This window comes from Netta rufina (assembly GCF_964035555.1).
Source record: "Netta rufina genome assembly, chromosome: 3".
Classification (NCBI taxonomy): Eukaryota; Metazoa; Chordata; class Aves; order Anseriformes; family Anatidae; genus Netta; species Netta rufina.
In genome coordinates, this window is record NC_140125.1 from 77,789,399 (window position 1) to 77,805,729 (window position 16,331).

Sequence of the window (16,331 nt, forward strand, 5' to 3'; positions counted from 1 at the left end):
ACCTACACTCATTTCTTCTATCACCAACTGTCATAGACCATTAAGGAAGAGCTGGTTGAGCAAGGAGTTCTTCTCACTCTCATCTTTTAGCTTTTACTTCTGGCGTTGGGCCAGTTAATAAGCATATTAACACACAACTTTCGAGCAAATCAGAATGTCTGTTGGCATTTAACAACAGAGTGAGTCCGCCCAGATGTACTGACTACCATCCCCTTCGTCTCCTGTAGCAGTCTGGCAATGTTTGCCTACAGCATCTCAGCAGTTATTGATCTTGCCTGGAATCAAGAAGATTATTTGTTCTTCCCTCTTGAATATAAATGGAAATAAAAGCAACTATGGAGAGAAAAGACTGAGCACAGTCTGACTGATGTTTGTAAGAGATACCCTACAAGCAGCACAAGCTGATGAGAAGGTTTGAGTTATTCACTAGTTTTGCATGATAAAAGGAAAAAGATTGAAATTGTCTGTATACTATGAATAGTGTTTTTAAGAACAAGTTGGGGAAAATAACATTCTTTAAGAAATGTCATTGTGAGCTGCTGACTTTGTTCTGCAGCTGTTGGTTTGAAGAAAACAAAAAGTTTTTGTTTTTTTTTTTTTTTAAAAGAAAAATGGAAGAGAATGAACTTCACAGCATATCCTTTTTACAAGGAGATCCTGAGGATCTACTGGACTGTAAAATTATCTAGCAATGCTTGCAAAAAAATTAAGGACAACATGCCCCCCAAGGATACAACACAGCTTTAAATCACTAACAGGATTGAACTAGCTTCCAAAAACAACCAGTGTGATTATTTCGCTTAGCCTGCAAAAGCAGATGACAGCCTAAAGGCTGAAGAAAACAAAGAAACCAGACACATCCAGTTCTTCAGATTAACAGTTAGAGAGCCTTTTTGGTGATTTGATGCATCTGAATTTTAAGAAAAAATGGAACTGGCCCATAGTGCCAGAAGGAAGATTGGTTTTTGTTAATTGAAGGTTGACTTTACTCCAGCAACACTACTGCTGAAATGATCTTCCTTGTTTACTTTAGAGTTTTGTCAGTTTACATAGGGTTGTTTTTTTTTTGGTTGTTAAAACAAGCTTTTGAGCCTTCTTGTAAACTGAATGAGAGAATCCCCACATTGTACGGTACCAAGCACTATCGAAAGAGTTATCAAACTCAGGTGGTTTAACAAGCAATCAAAGGTGTTTGGAGAGTATCACAGATGTACACAAACATAAAAGGCAAGTCCTTCAGAATATCTACCACCCCTTAACCTCTCTTATATCTTATGCATTACTAGAAAATTAAATGGCAAGATAACTGACCAGATAACACCTGTGGAAATACAGAAGTAAAATACTTACTGACAAAAGACTTGCAAGATAAACAGTGAGCTAAGAAATTGAATCTGCTGTATAAATATATCCTATGCTATATTTCTTTGAGGAAAGCAAGTTAGATTTACATGAAACTCTGGTACTACATATTACTCCTCTTTTTCATCCTTTAAGTCTTTACAGAAGTGATTTTGTTCACCCTCCTCTCAGTCTTTGGCTTGAGAAAGGTTTCCCCTTTTCTGTACATTTTGTCCTATACAAATTGAGCGCTTATTTATTTATTGACTTGAGGAAAAAGAGAGATTTGTCTTTCAAATGCTTCATGACAGCTCTGCTTAGGGGCAATCATCTGCCAAATAACCAAATTCCCCTCTGGCATCAGTTGCGCTGGAAGTAGCTCAGGATGTTTCATGTGAACATCTTTTCTAAATTCCTCCTCAATCATTTACACATAGGGCGCAAATACAGTCTGTGTATGGCAGAGACAAGCTTTTGGCACAGAAGAGACAGGAACTGTACTCACTTATCAACCACAGCATTTATCAACTTTATTCAACTGTTGCATTTTTACCAGCAAATGGCACACAAATAGCACGCGGATTCCTGCAATTTCCTGAAAGTCTTTGGTAAAAATTGCCCTTCTTATTTTTTTTCAGGTTTCTGTTTGAAAAGTATGGTCCTAATAATAATAATAATAATAACAACAACAACAACAATAACACAGGCCACTTAGCACTGTCCATGCTAAATTAAAGCCAGTGAGCCTTGTTTGTGTCTGTTTCAGATTTGATCTACTGGACAAGATGTATTGCTAAATCCAAAGGAGGCTAAAAGAATATCTGTCTCTTGTGTAGCAAAGATACTATTATCTGTACTTATTGCTGGAGGCATGAAAGGCATGCAAAACCAGCAATGATGTCTACTTTTGATTTGATACATTCAATTTTCTCAATGATCTTCAGTTAGCTTGTAGCAGCAGGACTTGTATGTGGCACAGAATGTGGTATTTTGTAATGAATCTCTAATCTTTTCCTTCAAACAGCAAATTCGATGAGGTTTAACCTCTTCCTCGAGTTACAGAAAATGAATGTCTGTTGCACACCAGCACCTTTTCCTGACATCTCTCAATGATCGCCATAACATCCCAGGGAAAGGATAAGTCTCCTGGTGCAAAAAACTATCTATTTTCTTAAAGCCCAGCAACAATAGGCTGGGCAATAGTATGACAGGAGTTTCTCCCCAAGACACTCTGAAGGATACTGGTATTTTTTGCTAACACTCCTCATGTGCAATACTGTCAGACAAAAGAAGGAACCATATTCTCTCAGAACACCTCTCCAATGTATATCTATATCCCATGGTCCAAATCCCATGCCCTCATGTAAAAAGAGTGAGGCTGTAACTGAAACATTATTCCATTTAAAAAAACAACTCCTTAATCTTCATGCAGATTGTCTTCCTGTTTTACATTCACATTAAATTGTTTATTATATTATTATTATTGATTGCTTTTATTGGGGAGCATTCCCAATTTTATTGTATACTTCTATTCACTTCCACGAAGTGAATTCTATTCCATGAAGTGAATAGAAGTATATTTAAGATACTTAGAATTAATTAATGCTTACATATTCTTTAACAGAAATAATTTAACTTTTCACAAAAAGATACAGAAGTAGAAGGATTTATTGAGAAAGTTAGATTTGGAAATCTGATGGAACACCTAAGTATTTTCCTACAGAATGAAAACCACAGAAATCTTCTTGTGTTTTTATCTTCTCTAAGCTAATAAGGAAAGGAGCCTATCATCTACTTATCTTCCAACTTAATGAAAAATAACCTCTGAATCAGACTCAATCTATGGAGACAAAGCACGGAATGTGATCCTACAAAAATAGTTAAACATTTTAAAAGATTTAGATAAAGAAATTAAGAGTTAATCCATGTCCAGAGTCAACTGCAGGTACAAAGTATTTTTACCTGTACTTTTTAAAGGGAAAAAAAAAACAGTACAATTATTCAATACAATTTATTACTTTTGAGCCACCTAAGTAAACTTTGTAATACTTCCACAGAGAGAAGAAAATTTTCCAAATATTTCTTATAGCTTAGATTAAAGGAGGGTAAACTAATGTCCCTCTATTCCCCCCATCAGCACCAGTTGATATATTTTGATGTTGCTTTCATTTTCAGAAATAAGTCAGGTGTTTGGTTGTAAAATTATATACAGGCATAATTCCTTAGACATTCAAGAGTATATTTGCAGCTATCTCAATGCTGCTTTCAAATGGCTTCACAGAGCCAGAAATAGTGTATGTATGTTGTACATTTTCTTATAAATTTGCAGCACAGGACAATCTCACTAACTCTTCATGTAATCTGGTTTTACTTTTCTTTTACTCAGCTTTTGAAAATGTATTTGATGCTGCAAAATGAAAGAACTGAATACTGAGATAAATGAAAGAGACAAATGCCTTGGAGATTTAATTTCTATGCAGATGCATGGTATGTCTGGACAGACTGCTAATAGCGTACCATGCAATGAGGTCTTCTTTTGGGACTAGCTAGAACTGCTGCTCAAAAGAAAAGCACCCACACTATTACTACTTGCAGATATGCCCCCTCCAACTGTTCTGTAGAACCACAAACAAGTGAAACTGCAGGAGCTGGTTGAGAGCCAAATCCTCAGAACAAACAAACCAGCTCCCTCTCAGCTGCTTGAATTCTACTTAATAATATAGCTCAGGAGTTCATGTCAAACACACCAGCTGTTACAATCACCATCAGATATTACTTAGCTCTCATTATTTAGCTCATCCATTCTCCCTTCTAACAGTTTACCAGCTATAGCATCAAACTATATTAAGTCTAGAGGTGATCAGGAATTTTTGCTTACATCAATGTATTGAGTAATAAAGCATTTGTTTAGTTATTTCTAAAGTCAATGCATGAATGCAAAGACATGTCAAATAAACGTGCCATGGGACTAACCAAGTGCTTTTTTGTTTTGTTTTTGAAAGAATTCCCTAAGAACACCACTTCCTTTTAGTTATGTAAAAGCAAAACCATTAAAAGCGTAGAATGTGGTTATGTACAGGTCAGTTCTAAACTCATGTTTTTCAGACCAAGATCAGGGCTGTGGCTCCTGGTTTCTTAGTAGGGTAGTAGATACTCAAAATTAATGAAAGCTCAAAGAAAAAATACTCACTGTTGAGCTTCAACAGCTTCCAATTCACTGAATTAATGTGCGTGGCCACTATTTTCACCTTACATTAGCACAGTAGCCTGAGGGTCTTTAATATGAGGTACAAAAACAGTCAGTGATGGCAGTAGATGTTGTTTGCTGGGTATGTAGGTGGCAAAGCCTCCACAATGTCTTAGGTAATTAGAGCTGGGTAGAAGTTTCCAGTCACGGAATGTGTACATGGTATCAGTAACTCCAAAGCAGGGAGGGAAGAGAAGAAAGACTGAGTAGCAAAATTTGAATTAAGTATGAGACTGAAAAATGAACACTTCTGTTACCATTCTTTGAAATGTCCTCAGCATTTTGTGTGCAGCCTGCTTGAGAGGCAGCATTTCACAAAGCAGCTGAGCAAGTGGCATTGTGAGAAATGGGGCAGAATTAGTAGGAATGAGGAAGCTTTTAGAGTGTAGGGAACCTATTCAACAGAAATGGGTTTAATCAGTGGTGACGGTTGTTGACTGCACTGCAGGAACTTGAGACAGAAACAGAAAAGTGAGGGGCAGTCTGCTTGCAACAGCAGAAGAGTAGTTTGAGAGGAGAAAAAACTGTAGGAGTCAAGGTTGTCTGCAGAATGTGAATCCATAGGGATTCTGTAGTAGGTTTTGATGCAGCTAGCACAGAAAGGGAACAGCATTAGGTCTATTACTGTAGTGGTGGTGAAGAGATGGAAATGCTAATAGAGATTATAGACTGGCTGTGGGAAACAGTGGAGTTTAGTATAAATCCTAAAACAAAGTCACTGCAGAAAAGCTTAGTTTGCACCAGTGTTCAGCCTTGAAGAGCCAATGCAAAGCTTCCTGTGCAAAGAGATTTTTAAAAGAAAAACCATAATGCACTGTTGACATTGAACTAGATGACATCTTGAGGTCCCTTCCAAGCTGGATGACTCCAGAATTATATGAAGTATGAAAATTAAAAATTAAAACAAAACAAAACCATAACTCAATAAAAACAAAACAAATCATCAAGATCATTTCAGAGCTTTAAAGGAATTAAAACATGACACCCTGAAGTACTGATGCATCACTTACACTGGTGGCAGATGGATGGGAGGTGGCAAACATGACCTAAATCTTCAAACAGAGCTGTAGAAAATTACAGACAATAGCTGTCTTCTAGTTGCTACTAAGCAGGGAATCCTACTGCCAGTCTGTGTAGATGCTTAAGGAGTAGTGGCATTCATACAGAAGTGATCTAGCTGATAAAGTATGCTTAAAGTTTCAAACAGCATCAGAAATTTCGCTTCGGAGACATAAAAGGAAAAGTCCTCTTGTTAATTAGTGTCAAGTTAAGTGAAAGGAAGCAGAAGATAAACTGTGGTCAATTCTCACACTAGTGAGACAAGATCCCCAAAGGATCTATACTGAAACTTACATTCGCTGATTGGCAGAAACAGGCCAATACCTTTGTTCAGGTGGACATTCTCCTACTATCACGATTGCTAAATAATTAATTACATGCTTTTGTATTTATGGAATTTAAACTTTTGTCATGAAGTTATACATCTACATGAGAAGGAGAGCCACATATAAATAGTTACGGTTAATTGTGGAGAGTGACTAAGTACTGTACCAAGTCAGCAATGTCTTGTGGCCAGCCTGGCAAAAGCAGCTCTAAATCGTTAGAATCTGTATCACTATTTTCATGTCTACCCCTCATTAATAAGAAAGCACTACAATCACTGATGGATGGTTGTTTTAAGTGGGCAATGATTAGGTCTGAAGTCAGACAGGAGGCCAACATCATCAAGTGAGGTTGAATAGTGGCACTGTAACTCCTATTCTATGTATAAATGTTCCTCAGTTCCATCTACTGCTATACCTATTTAGGAAGTCCAACACTCATCATCACGAAGTATTTTTTTCCCTTCATCCTGATCAGGATAAAATTGTGTTCCTTCAAACAGAATATACTGCCAGAGTAAAAAAAAAAAAAAAAAAAAAAAATCTGTCACATTTCTACTTCATTCCATGAAAAGAAACGACAATATGAACATCAAGTTGATTGTTATCAGCTTTATCTTCCTCCTGTGACAATTGTCTTTTAATCCTAGAAAAGTAAAGGTCATATTATGCAGGAAGAACAGCTGCTGGATCCAAAATATTTTAATTAAAAAAACAAACAAACAATTAGTCGTCCCTTTCAGAAAACACAAAAGCTTTGAAGGAATCTGGGATCTTACCAATGGGATCTAAAACTCACAGGCTTCTTATTCACTTCAATGTATGGTGGATTTAAGTTTTGTACTGCTCATATAACCTGGAATTATCATTAAAAGTTCCTTTTATTTCTGCCTATGCAGTGTATTCCCTGACTGTAGAACCAACCTTCAAGTAAAATAGTCTCTTTCTTACATAACAAAAGCAATTTTAACAGCATCCATAAGAACCAGCTACCAATCAAGCTAAAGAGCCAGTCAGATCATAGCCAACATAGCTTCACCAAGGGCAAATTGTGCAAAATGACATTAGTGGCCTTCTACAATGGAGCGACTGCATCAGCAGACAAGGGACGAGCAACTGATGTTATCTCCCTGGACTTCTGTAAAGCCTTTGGTATGTTTCTCCACAGCACTCTTGTCTCTAAATTGGAGAGAGATGGATTTAGTAGATGGACTGTTGGATATAGAATCAGCTGGGTGGCTGCATACAGAGTTACAGTCAATGGCTCAATGTCTGTCTCAGTGTCAAAATTTCCATTTCCAAATGTAAACCAATAACAAGTGGTATCCCTCAAAGGTCCATACTGGGACCAATACTATTTAATATCTTCATTAAGGACATGGACAGTGGGATTGAGTGCACCCTCAGCAAGTTAGCAGATGACACCAAACACGAGTGGTGCAGTTGACATGTTAGTGGAAAGGGATGCCATCCAGAAGGAGACTAGACAGGCTTGAGGAGTGGGCCCATGTGAACCTCATGAAGTTCAACGAGGCCTAGTGCAAGGCCCTGTACCTGGGCAATCACCAGTATCAGTACAGAGTATGCAATGAATTGATACTTGTAGATACTGGTGGATGAAAAATTGGACATGAGCCAGCAATGTGCAGTTGCAGCCCAGAAAGCCAATTGTATCCTGGGCTGCAACTGGGGCCAACAAGTCAAGGAAAGTGATTCTCCCCCTCTACTCTGCTCTCATGAAACCTCACCTGGAGTACCACATTCATCTCTGGGGTCTCCACTACAAGAAGGATATGGACCTGTTGGAGCAAGTCCTAAGGACAGCCACAAAAATTATCAGAGGGCTGGAGTATCTCTCCCATGAAGAAAGGCTGAGAGAGCTGAAGTTGTTTACCCTGGATAAGGCTCCAGGAAGACCTTATTACAGAATTCTATACTTAAAGGGGCTTATAAGAAAGATGGAGAGACTTTTACAAGGGTATGTAGTGAGAGGACAAGAGGTAATGGTTTTAACCTGAAACAGTGTAGATTTAGATTAGATATTAGGATGAAATTCTTCACTATTTGGGTGGTGAGGCACTGGAACAGGTTTCCCAGAGAAGCTGCGTATGCCCCATCCCTCGAGGTGTTCAAGGCCAGGCTGAATGGGGCTTTGGGCAACCTGGTCTGGTGGGAGGTGTTCCTGTCCAAGGCAGGGAAGGGTTGGAACTGGATGGTCTTTAAAGCCCCTTCCAACCCAACCCCAATTTTTCTGGTATTTGTAGCTGTTCACAAATGAAGTTTGGTAATTGACTGGAATTCTTTCTAGCTTAACAATCACAAAATACAAAAGCTGTGACTTAAAGTGTATGACAGTTCTAGCACTTTTAGACATGTCAGATTAATTCTAGCAAGGCAGAAATTCTAGAAAGTTTAATATAATGCATCTTACAGCTCTATTCGCAAGTGAGCACCACACAGTTATCAAGAGGCAAAGTATTCCATTTGTTCATTTTTAAAATTATCCACATTGGTGCTTTTATCTAAATGAACAATTATGTGAGCAGGATGTTTTTAGGAACTACTCAGTATGATAGAATATTCTTTAATCATGATTAGTTAGGCTTACAAATGATTATGAAACATACAATATGTTTCAGCTTTGGATCATTACCCGTGGGAATGTAATTCAGAAGTACAAACAATAACTATTTGTGACTCCTTTTACTGAAACATAGACTTCTTTAATTTGGATATTGATAAGTGAGTTTTAAATAGTTAATCTGACAAAGAACAAAATGAGCTTTTAACTGAGAGTGTTTCATCCTCCAAGCAACCTGTATACAGGTTGTTCCACCTCCTTTGGAATGTCCACTTATATAATACACCAAAGGATGATGTGGGAGCAGCCAGGGTCTGGAAACATCAGTCCTTGCCATACCTGTCAGCAGCACCAGTGGAGGATACACCCACACAACATGGGAAACATCACACTGCTGGACAGCTGCTCTGTCATAGGAATGGATGCATCCAGCTCTTCCCATATGCAGCAGCTAGTTATTGCTTCAGTATCTTAGACTCAGGAGGCAAATCAAGATATTTCCCCACAACTGATGAAGGCAGAGCATTTTTAAGAGATCCACGAGGAAGCATGCTGAGTAACTCTCTAAGACACTATGACAACTCTTAGTTTAGGAACATCATCCTACCTCAGACAGGAGATATCTATCAGAGTAATGAAAACCACTGACTAGTTTGGGCAGCGTCTTTCCCAGCCTGCAGGAATTCAGGACTCTCCTTAAATATTCACGTCACCCTTGTGTTTAGGAGCCCATTCTACTTTTGTTAATGAGTCCAATCATTTTTAGAATAGACATCATCATCCAGAATCACTTTTCCATCACGAAACATTCCACTTAATAATGCATTATGTGAAATACCTTCATTTTTAAAAAATGTTTTCTCATTTCATTTGCACAATAGAGTTTTATTTGAATATCAGCACTACTGTAAATCCAGTCCAAGAGGTGGTGATAAAACTGCCTCTCTAAAGGTGAAGGAATGGTTGAGAAGCAATGACTAGGTGCTATTTGGGAGAAACAGTATGCATTGATTGAAGTGAGACTGTGTATTAACAGACACATGATATAAACCATCAACATATAAATGAAATCAACAGCACTGATGATAAATGGCTCAGGCATTCCTTGGCAGACAATTGCTATTTTATTTGACGGTTCACACACAGTCCTCCACCATCTCTTGTTTGCCAAGAAGTATCTTCTGTTTCTGTCACAACCAGTTAATTAAAATATAGGAATAGGTTATGCTGGAAAATCTCAATATATTTTATGAGAGGGAGATCTACAGGGAAAGATACAACTATTTAATCACACAGGGAAGAGTTTTCAATTCTAAAGACACCCTTAGTTATGCTTATTTCTGGCTCCTGAGTTACTGGATGAGGACGTGATTTCCTTCAAGAGTCAGAGATGAAACATTAGGTAAAGCAATATTTAGTACAGGTGAAGAAGCCAGCTACTAAACACCCCTCAATTTTTTCATTTATATTGAGTGAATACAAAATGTGTCTAAGTATGTTTTTTTTGTTGTTGTTGTTTGTTTGTTTGTTTTTTGTTTGTGTTGTTGTTTGTTTTGCTTGTTTGTTGTTGTTGTTAGTTGTTTTTTTTTCCCCAGAAAATTATAAGAGCTAAAACATGAAAAACTGTATATTTTAGAACATCAGTGTCTTTTCAATGCCATCTACACTCAGAACAGGATTGTGAGGAACAAGCAAGTCTAACAGATAAAACTGTCAGCAAAACACTTTCTCCTCATAACTGCTTTGTCTTAACTACATAATGCAATAGAACCTGCTTGGACAACTTTACCATATTAAGTTTTAGCAAAAAACAAGATATGCATGATAAAATTTAAGATAATTTAAAGGAAAAATTTCAAAATAGAGCTATAGTTTTAGCTTTCTAATAGTTTAGAAATCTACAGATGAAAGAAAGATTTAAAGAAATCCAAAGATAAATTCAACTGATGGTTAAAGAGTTTTAACTTGTGTTGATCCCACAGTAAAACATGACTATAATCCACAGACAGGAACAAGAATCTAAACTAGTATGATTAAAGCCTTTTTATGTGCCAAACAAAAAATTTAAAATGTCATAGTACCTGTGACTTAGCATAGTCTTCTCTAAATGTATTACAGAAATAATTGCATTTGATAAAGTTCTTACACAAAATCATTTCTTTATCCTTTCCAGAAACCATGACAGGTGTTGTCATAGTACCTTTAAAAGTCATTAAGAAGGCAATAGAGATTAATGAGATATTAATGCTTTAACATGTAAACATACATGTACATAAACATACAGTTTTTCTTTCTTTTTTAACTTTTTTTTTCCCCATACGAGCTTAAGGTTTAGAAAGGCCAACAGCTTTGTCAGAGGTGTGGTTCATATAAGTTAAAGGATATACTCCTAAATTATTTGTGAAGCAGATACCAAATGTCCCAAATCTACAAATTCCACAGCCCAGTGGCATAGAGGCTCTGCAACTACACACTCCAACATGAAGCCCTGTAAGAATATCCTGGGTATGGTTTCAACTGAGGAAAAAAGTTCACTGAACACTTACATGAAGTAATAGCTTAAAAACTTTCATACAAATTAACGCTAATAGAAGCAATAAGAGCCATTAGACATCTATGCTGTTCAGGCCATGTTTTCAAAGCCCTATATAAGTTAAATTCTGATAAATAAAATGGGTTGCTAACCTAAATTAACTACTTCTGTAGATGATATTTCAAATAAACCATGTGAAAACATCTTACCTCTTCTCCTGAAAGATAGTAAGCTGAAAGTAGTCCACCAACAAAACGGATGTTCACTTCAAATACTGAAATTTCTGCATTCTGTTGAAATAAAAAACCACAGCATTATTCTCTGACACTTTTCTGTAGGAAGAATACTCTCTACTGCAATTACAGGTTCTGATTATATTTACATAGAGTGATAATTCCAGCTAATGTAGGAAAACATTGGTTTTATTTTTTAAATACACATGCATGCATTAAACTACAACAGCTATATATGGCAAAGCACAAAAGATGTAGGGAAAGCCAACATTAAGTGATCTTAGAAACGTTTTACATTGCTGTTTCTCATTTTAACAAAACATCCCCTTCATTATTCTCATACTGTTTAACTATTCACCTCTTTCGCTTGGACAGGAAGCACTCTATAAATCCATGTACCTGAGCACTTCCCTGCAGGTGATTCAGAGCTCAAATGCACAGGTCATATGCCTCACGCTATCTCACCTCACACCATCTTGACTCAGACACCTTATGAGAAGTTCTAGGTCAGAATGTCATATCAAGAACATTTCTACATCAGTCTAAATGTAGGTTATTCTAAAGTTGGACTTGTAGGTAACATGAGTCAACTAAATGTTAATGATAAAATTGTAATCATGGCATGTATTCACTAGTAAGGAGATGATCTTTCATTATTACAATGACAGACCTTCCCAAGCTGGCCTGGTCTTTACCAACGATGTAGACTGGCTTTGTTGCACTTATCAGTAGAGAGACAGCCACTACCTAACTCAAAGCACATGCTTCACTGTCTTTTTAAGTTCAGATCTAAATGAAGAAGCTCATCTTATGATCACTACTTTCCTCTGTTCTGGAGGATCATTTCTGGTTTTATCCCCAAACACAATCCACTGAAAAGGTAGTTAGTTGAAAAGCTGGTCTAGTGATGTTTCTTAATTTCAGCTTTTGAATGTAGCACCACTTTTTACATTTTTGCATCTCTGTAGAAAACTGGCACTGAGCAGTCAATCTTCTAAACTTTCGTGTACATAAATAAGGTGTTTGACTTTCATGTGTTCTAAGTTGCTTTTGCTTCTATTGAGTTGTTTTTCCTGCTTTCTATTTCCTGACATACACCACAGCTATATTCAATATAAATCAACACATAGTGGGGCTGCAGGATTTGCTTCCAAAGGGCTTGCAGGCTTTTTCTCATTCAGCTAGTTAATGTACTTTTCTCCAGTTTAAAGGTTCAGACATCAATTCACAGAGGAGGGAAGAAGTTGCTCCCTGCTTTATATGGATTTGAAATTCTAGTAAACTACCTGTGCAGACGAGAATAGCACTTGGTTACTTGTTAGAAATGTTACTTCATGGTTTTCAGGTTTGCAAGGCACTCTGATTAAGGAAGGGTGTCTCAACACATTGCAGAGGGTTGTTCAGTATTTCATCAGTTGTAAAAGGCAGACACTTCAAAAAACACTCACAGATTTGCCACAATGATTGTTCATTTACCCATAAGTGTTTAACTTTTCTCCTTTAAAATCAACTGTGCAGCTCCACCTCTAAAAATTGAGGATATAGTTTAATTCACAGAATTGCTCTGATTAATCTGTAATTCATATACTATATATATGTATGCCAATGTAGGTGTTTTTTTGTTGTTGTTTATTTGCTTGGTTGGTTGGTTGGTTTGTTTTTTTTTTTTTTGAATACACAGGCAAAACCTGATGGATCAAAGTCACATGCTTATGCCTATAGAAAGCTCATACCTGGTATCAAATGTTAAGAATGTCAAATTAAAAAGCTTTGCTAGTGTGCAGCACTGCTCAGAGCATGTTTTTTTCCTAGTTCATTTGAAGAGTGCTAAAACTCCACTGTATCTCCTTATTTACTCCTTTCCCAATACTTGTCTAGTCTCATTCTTCCTGAAAGAAACTACAGAGGAAATGAAATAAGACTTAATTTCTGGTTCCAAAATTAATATTTCTGTTTCCAAGCTTCCAGTCCTTATGTCAGTGAATCCAGCAAGATGTAGAATGAAATAACTGGAAACAAATATTCAGTTCAGCTTTAACTAGTGCAATTTCCATGCATTTATTTTATTTTATCAAGGTACATGGTTAACCTGAGGACATGGATACAAAAATAGTTCAGATTTCTAGAGGATTTAAATATCTAGCCAGCATAGCTGTTCACCTACTAAGCAAGCTACCTATGTAAAAACACTGAATTAACTAAAGAAGTCTACATTAACTAAATCCAGAGGAGAAAACAGCTTGCAGAGAACTGATCTGACTTAAAAGCTGATCTGAAGAAAGAATGATTAAAGGCATGATTAGGGATGGCTTCTCTTCCCTGGAAGTTGAGCTAGCCAATATATACCCCTTTAAGGAACTCCTATAATTTGGACTTTACCTGAGAACCGTCTTCAGAAGTTAAGATTCTTTCCACTACAATCCTGAGCCTCATCACAGGCTAAGTAACTTTTCTTTGATGTAGGAAAGTTGAAGTTGTGAAGAGGTAGGGATTGACAAGGGAATTAGTTCATCAGATATCTCAGACACTCGTGTTTCCTATATGGATTGAATGAAATTACTTTTCGATTTGAATTGTTCAAAGTAAATCGAGTGATATATGAGCTGAATATTTTGTTTTCAGAACCTTACATTCTACCTTTCTGGATTCGATATGGCCATTTAAATCACAACCCTTGCTATCTTTCAAGGAATGTAAAAACCCGTTAAGAAAAGCTCAGTATATATGCACTGACATCTATTTATAGAATTCATATATAGACAGAAAGAACACTTTGAAGTAATCACAGAATATCCTGACTACCCAAAAATCAGACCATATGTCTGATGGCATTGTCCAAATGCTTCTTGAACTCTGGCAGGCCTGGTGCCAGTGCCTGACCACCCTCTTGGTGAAGAATTTCTTCCTAATATCCAACATGAACATCCATTGACACAGCATTGTGCATAAAGATTTTACTATTGAACCACAAAGATTAATTGCACTGTAATTTCAAATGTTTTCTGAAGTGGTGATCTTTCAGGACATTTCTTGAAGCTAACCATTGTTTTGATGTTATCAGCTTTCCAATACTTCACTTGCACATGTCTCTGTGCAAACTGGCTGTTTGTCTCTGTGCAAACTGGCTGGATAGCTGGGCCCGAAGAGTTGTGGTGAATGGAGTCAAATCCAGCTGGAGGCCTGTCACTAGTGGTGTCCACCAGGGCTCGGTGCTGGGGCCAGTTCTCTTTAATATCTTTATTGATGATCTGAATGAGGGCATCGACTGCACCCTCAGTAAGTTTGCAGATGACACCAAGTTATGTGCGTGTGTTGATCTGCTCGAGGGCAGGAAGGCTCTGGAGGAGGATCTGGAAAGGCTGGACCGAGGGGCTGAGGTCAACTGCATGAAGTTCAACAAGGCCAAGTGCCGGGTCCTGCACCTGGGGCGCAATAACCCCAAGCAGAGCTACAGACTGGGAGAGGAATGGTTGGAGAGCTGCCAGGCAGAGAAGGACCTGGGAGTGATGGTGGATAGTCGGCTGAATATGAGCCAGCAGTGTGCTCAGGTAGCCAAGAAGGCCAACGGCATCCTGGCTTGTATCAGGAACAGCGTGACCAGCAGGGCTAGGGAGGTGATCGTCCCCCTGTACTCAGCTCTGGTGAGGCCGCACCTCGAGTACTGTGTTCAGTTTTGGGCCCCTCGCTACAAGAAGGACATGGAGGTGCTTGAGCGGGTGCAGAGAAGGGCGACGAAGCTGGTGAGGGGCCTGGAGAACGAGTCCTACGAGGAGCGGCTGAGGGAGCTGGGCTTGTTCAGCCTGGAGAAGAGGAGGCTCAGGGGTGACCTTATCGCTCTTTTTAGGTACCTCAAGGGAGGCTGTAGCGAGGTGGGGATTGGCCTGTTCTCCCACGTGCCTGGTGACAGGACGAGGGGGAATGGGCTTAAGTTGAGCCAGGGGAGTTTTAGGTTAGATGTTAGGAAGAACTTCTTCACTGAAAGGGTTGTTAGACATTGGAACAGGCTGCCCAGGGAAGTGGTGGAGTCACCATCCCTGGAAGTCTTCAAAAGACGTTTAGATGTAGAGCTTAGGGATATGGTTTAGTGGAGGGCTGTTAGCGTTAGGTTGGAGGTTGGACTCGATGACCTTGAGGTCTCTTCCAACCTAGAAATTCTGTGATTCTGTGATTCTGTGAAATATAAAACCAAAAGCAATATATGTATCCATATGTATCCATTAAGTGGTACAAGAGCAAAAAGATGACAACTTTATGGAATTTCATCTGTTTTTCTTCATTAGCTTCTATAAACAACATTTTTTCTTGACAAAGATGCAACATCTTTTACATTGCTGACTAAAATGAAAGCAAACATATTTATATATGGTGGAGTCTGCTCTCTCAAACTCAGGCTAAGCAAGTAACAAGTCTCCATAGTCAAAGAATGAAAAAGCCAAGCATACCATATTTTGTCTTGACAAGGAGAAATGCTGAAGTTTTTTAAGCAAGAGAATAACTGCAGTTCAACGTTCAGAAACACTACAAAAAGCTGCAGAAGCCAACAGTTTTAAGTAATAAGCCTATTAGACTATTAAACTAACTCATTTTAAAGAAAGGGAAACTGGCTGTACCCAGGAAGCTTCAGAAAACAACAAAAATTACCAAACGGGGAAAAAAATGCTACGTGCTACATTAGCTAGTTTGTGTTACTTTGCCTTTGCACTTTATCTGCAAAGCTATGACAGGCCAATCTGATCTCCACTGTACCTCACTACTTCACTTCTATCACTTATGTAAACTGGAAGTTAAGTCCACAACTGCGGAACTGCTGAAGTTTCAGCCAGCTGTGTTTCAGTTTAATGTTGAAAGCACTGTGCATATAAAAAAGCTACTATCAGCTGTGCTCTCCTGAAGCTGTTCTTCTGTCAAACTTGTCCAGCTTCCTAAAAATTAGTATTTTCATCCTCTGGACCATTCCCTTAGCACAGCTCTTTCCTCAAAATCTTTCTCTCCACAAATTCGTAAATGAAGACCA

At 38.1% G+C, this 16,331-nt stretch overlaps 1 protein-coding gene across 1 annotated transcript in view; it reads right to left on the reverse strand.

Moving 5' to 3' along the window:
- Nucleotides 1-16,331, reverse strand: part of MAN1A1 (mannosidase alpha class 1A member 1) — a gene marked incomplete at its 5' end in the record, with an annotated part of 134,595 nt that overhangs the window by 65,867 nt on the left and 52,397 nt on the right. Inside the window, one exon of the mRNA XM_084285202.1 lies at nt 11,294-11,374. Within this exon, the coding sequence (XP_084141328.1) occupies nt 11,294-11,374 (81 nt within the window). The remainder of the gene's footprint in view (nt 1-11,293; nt 11,375-16,331) is intronic.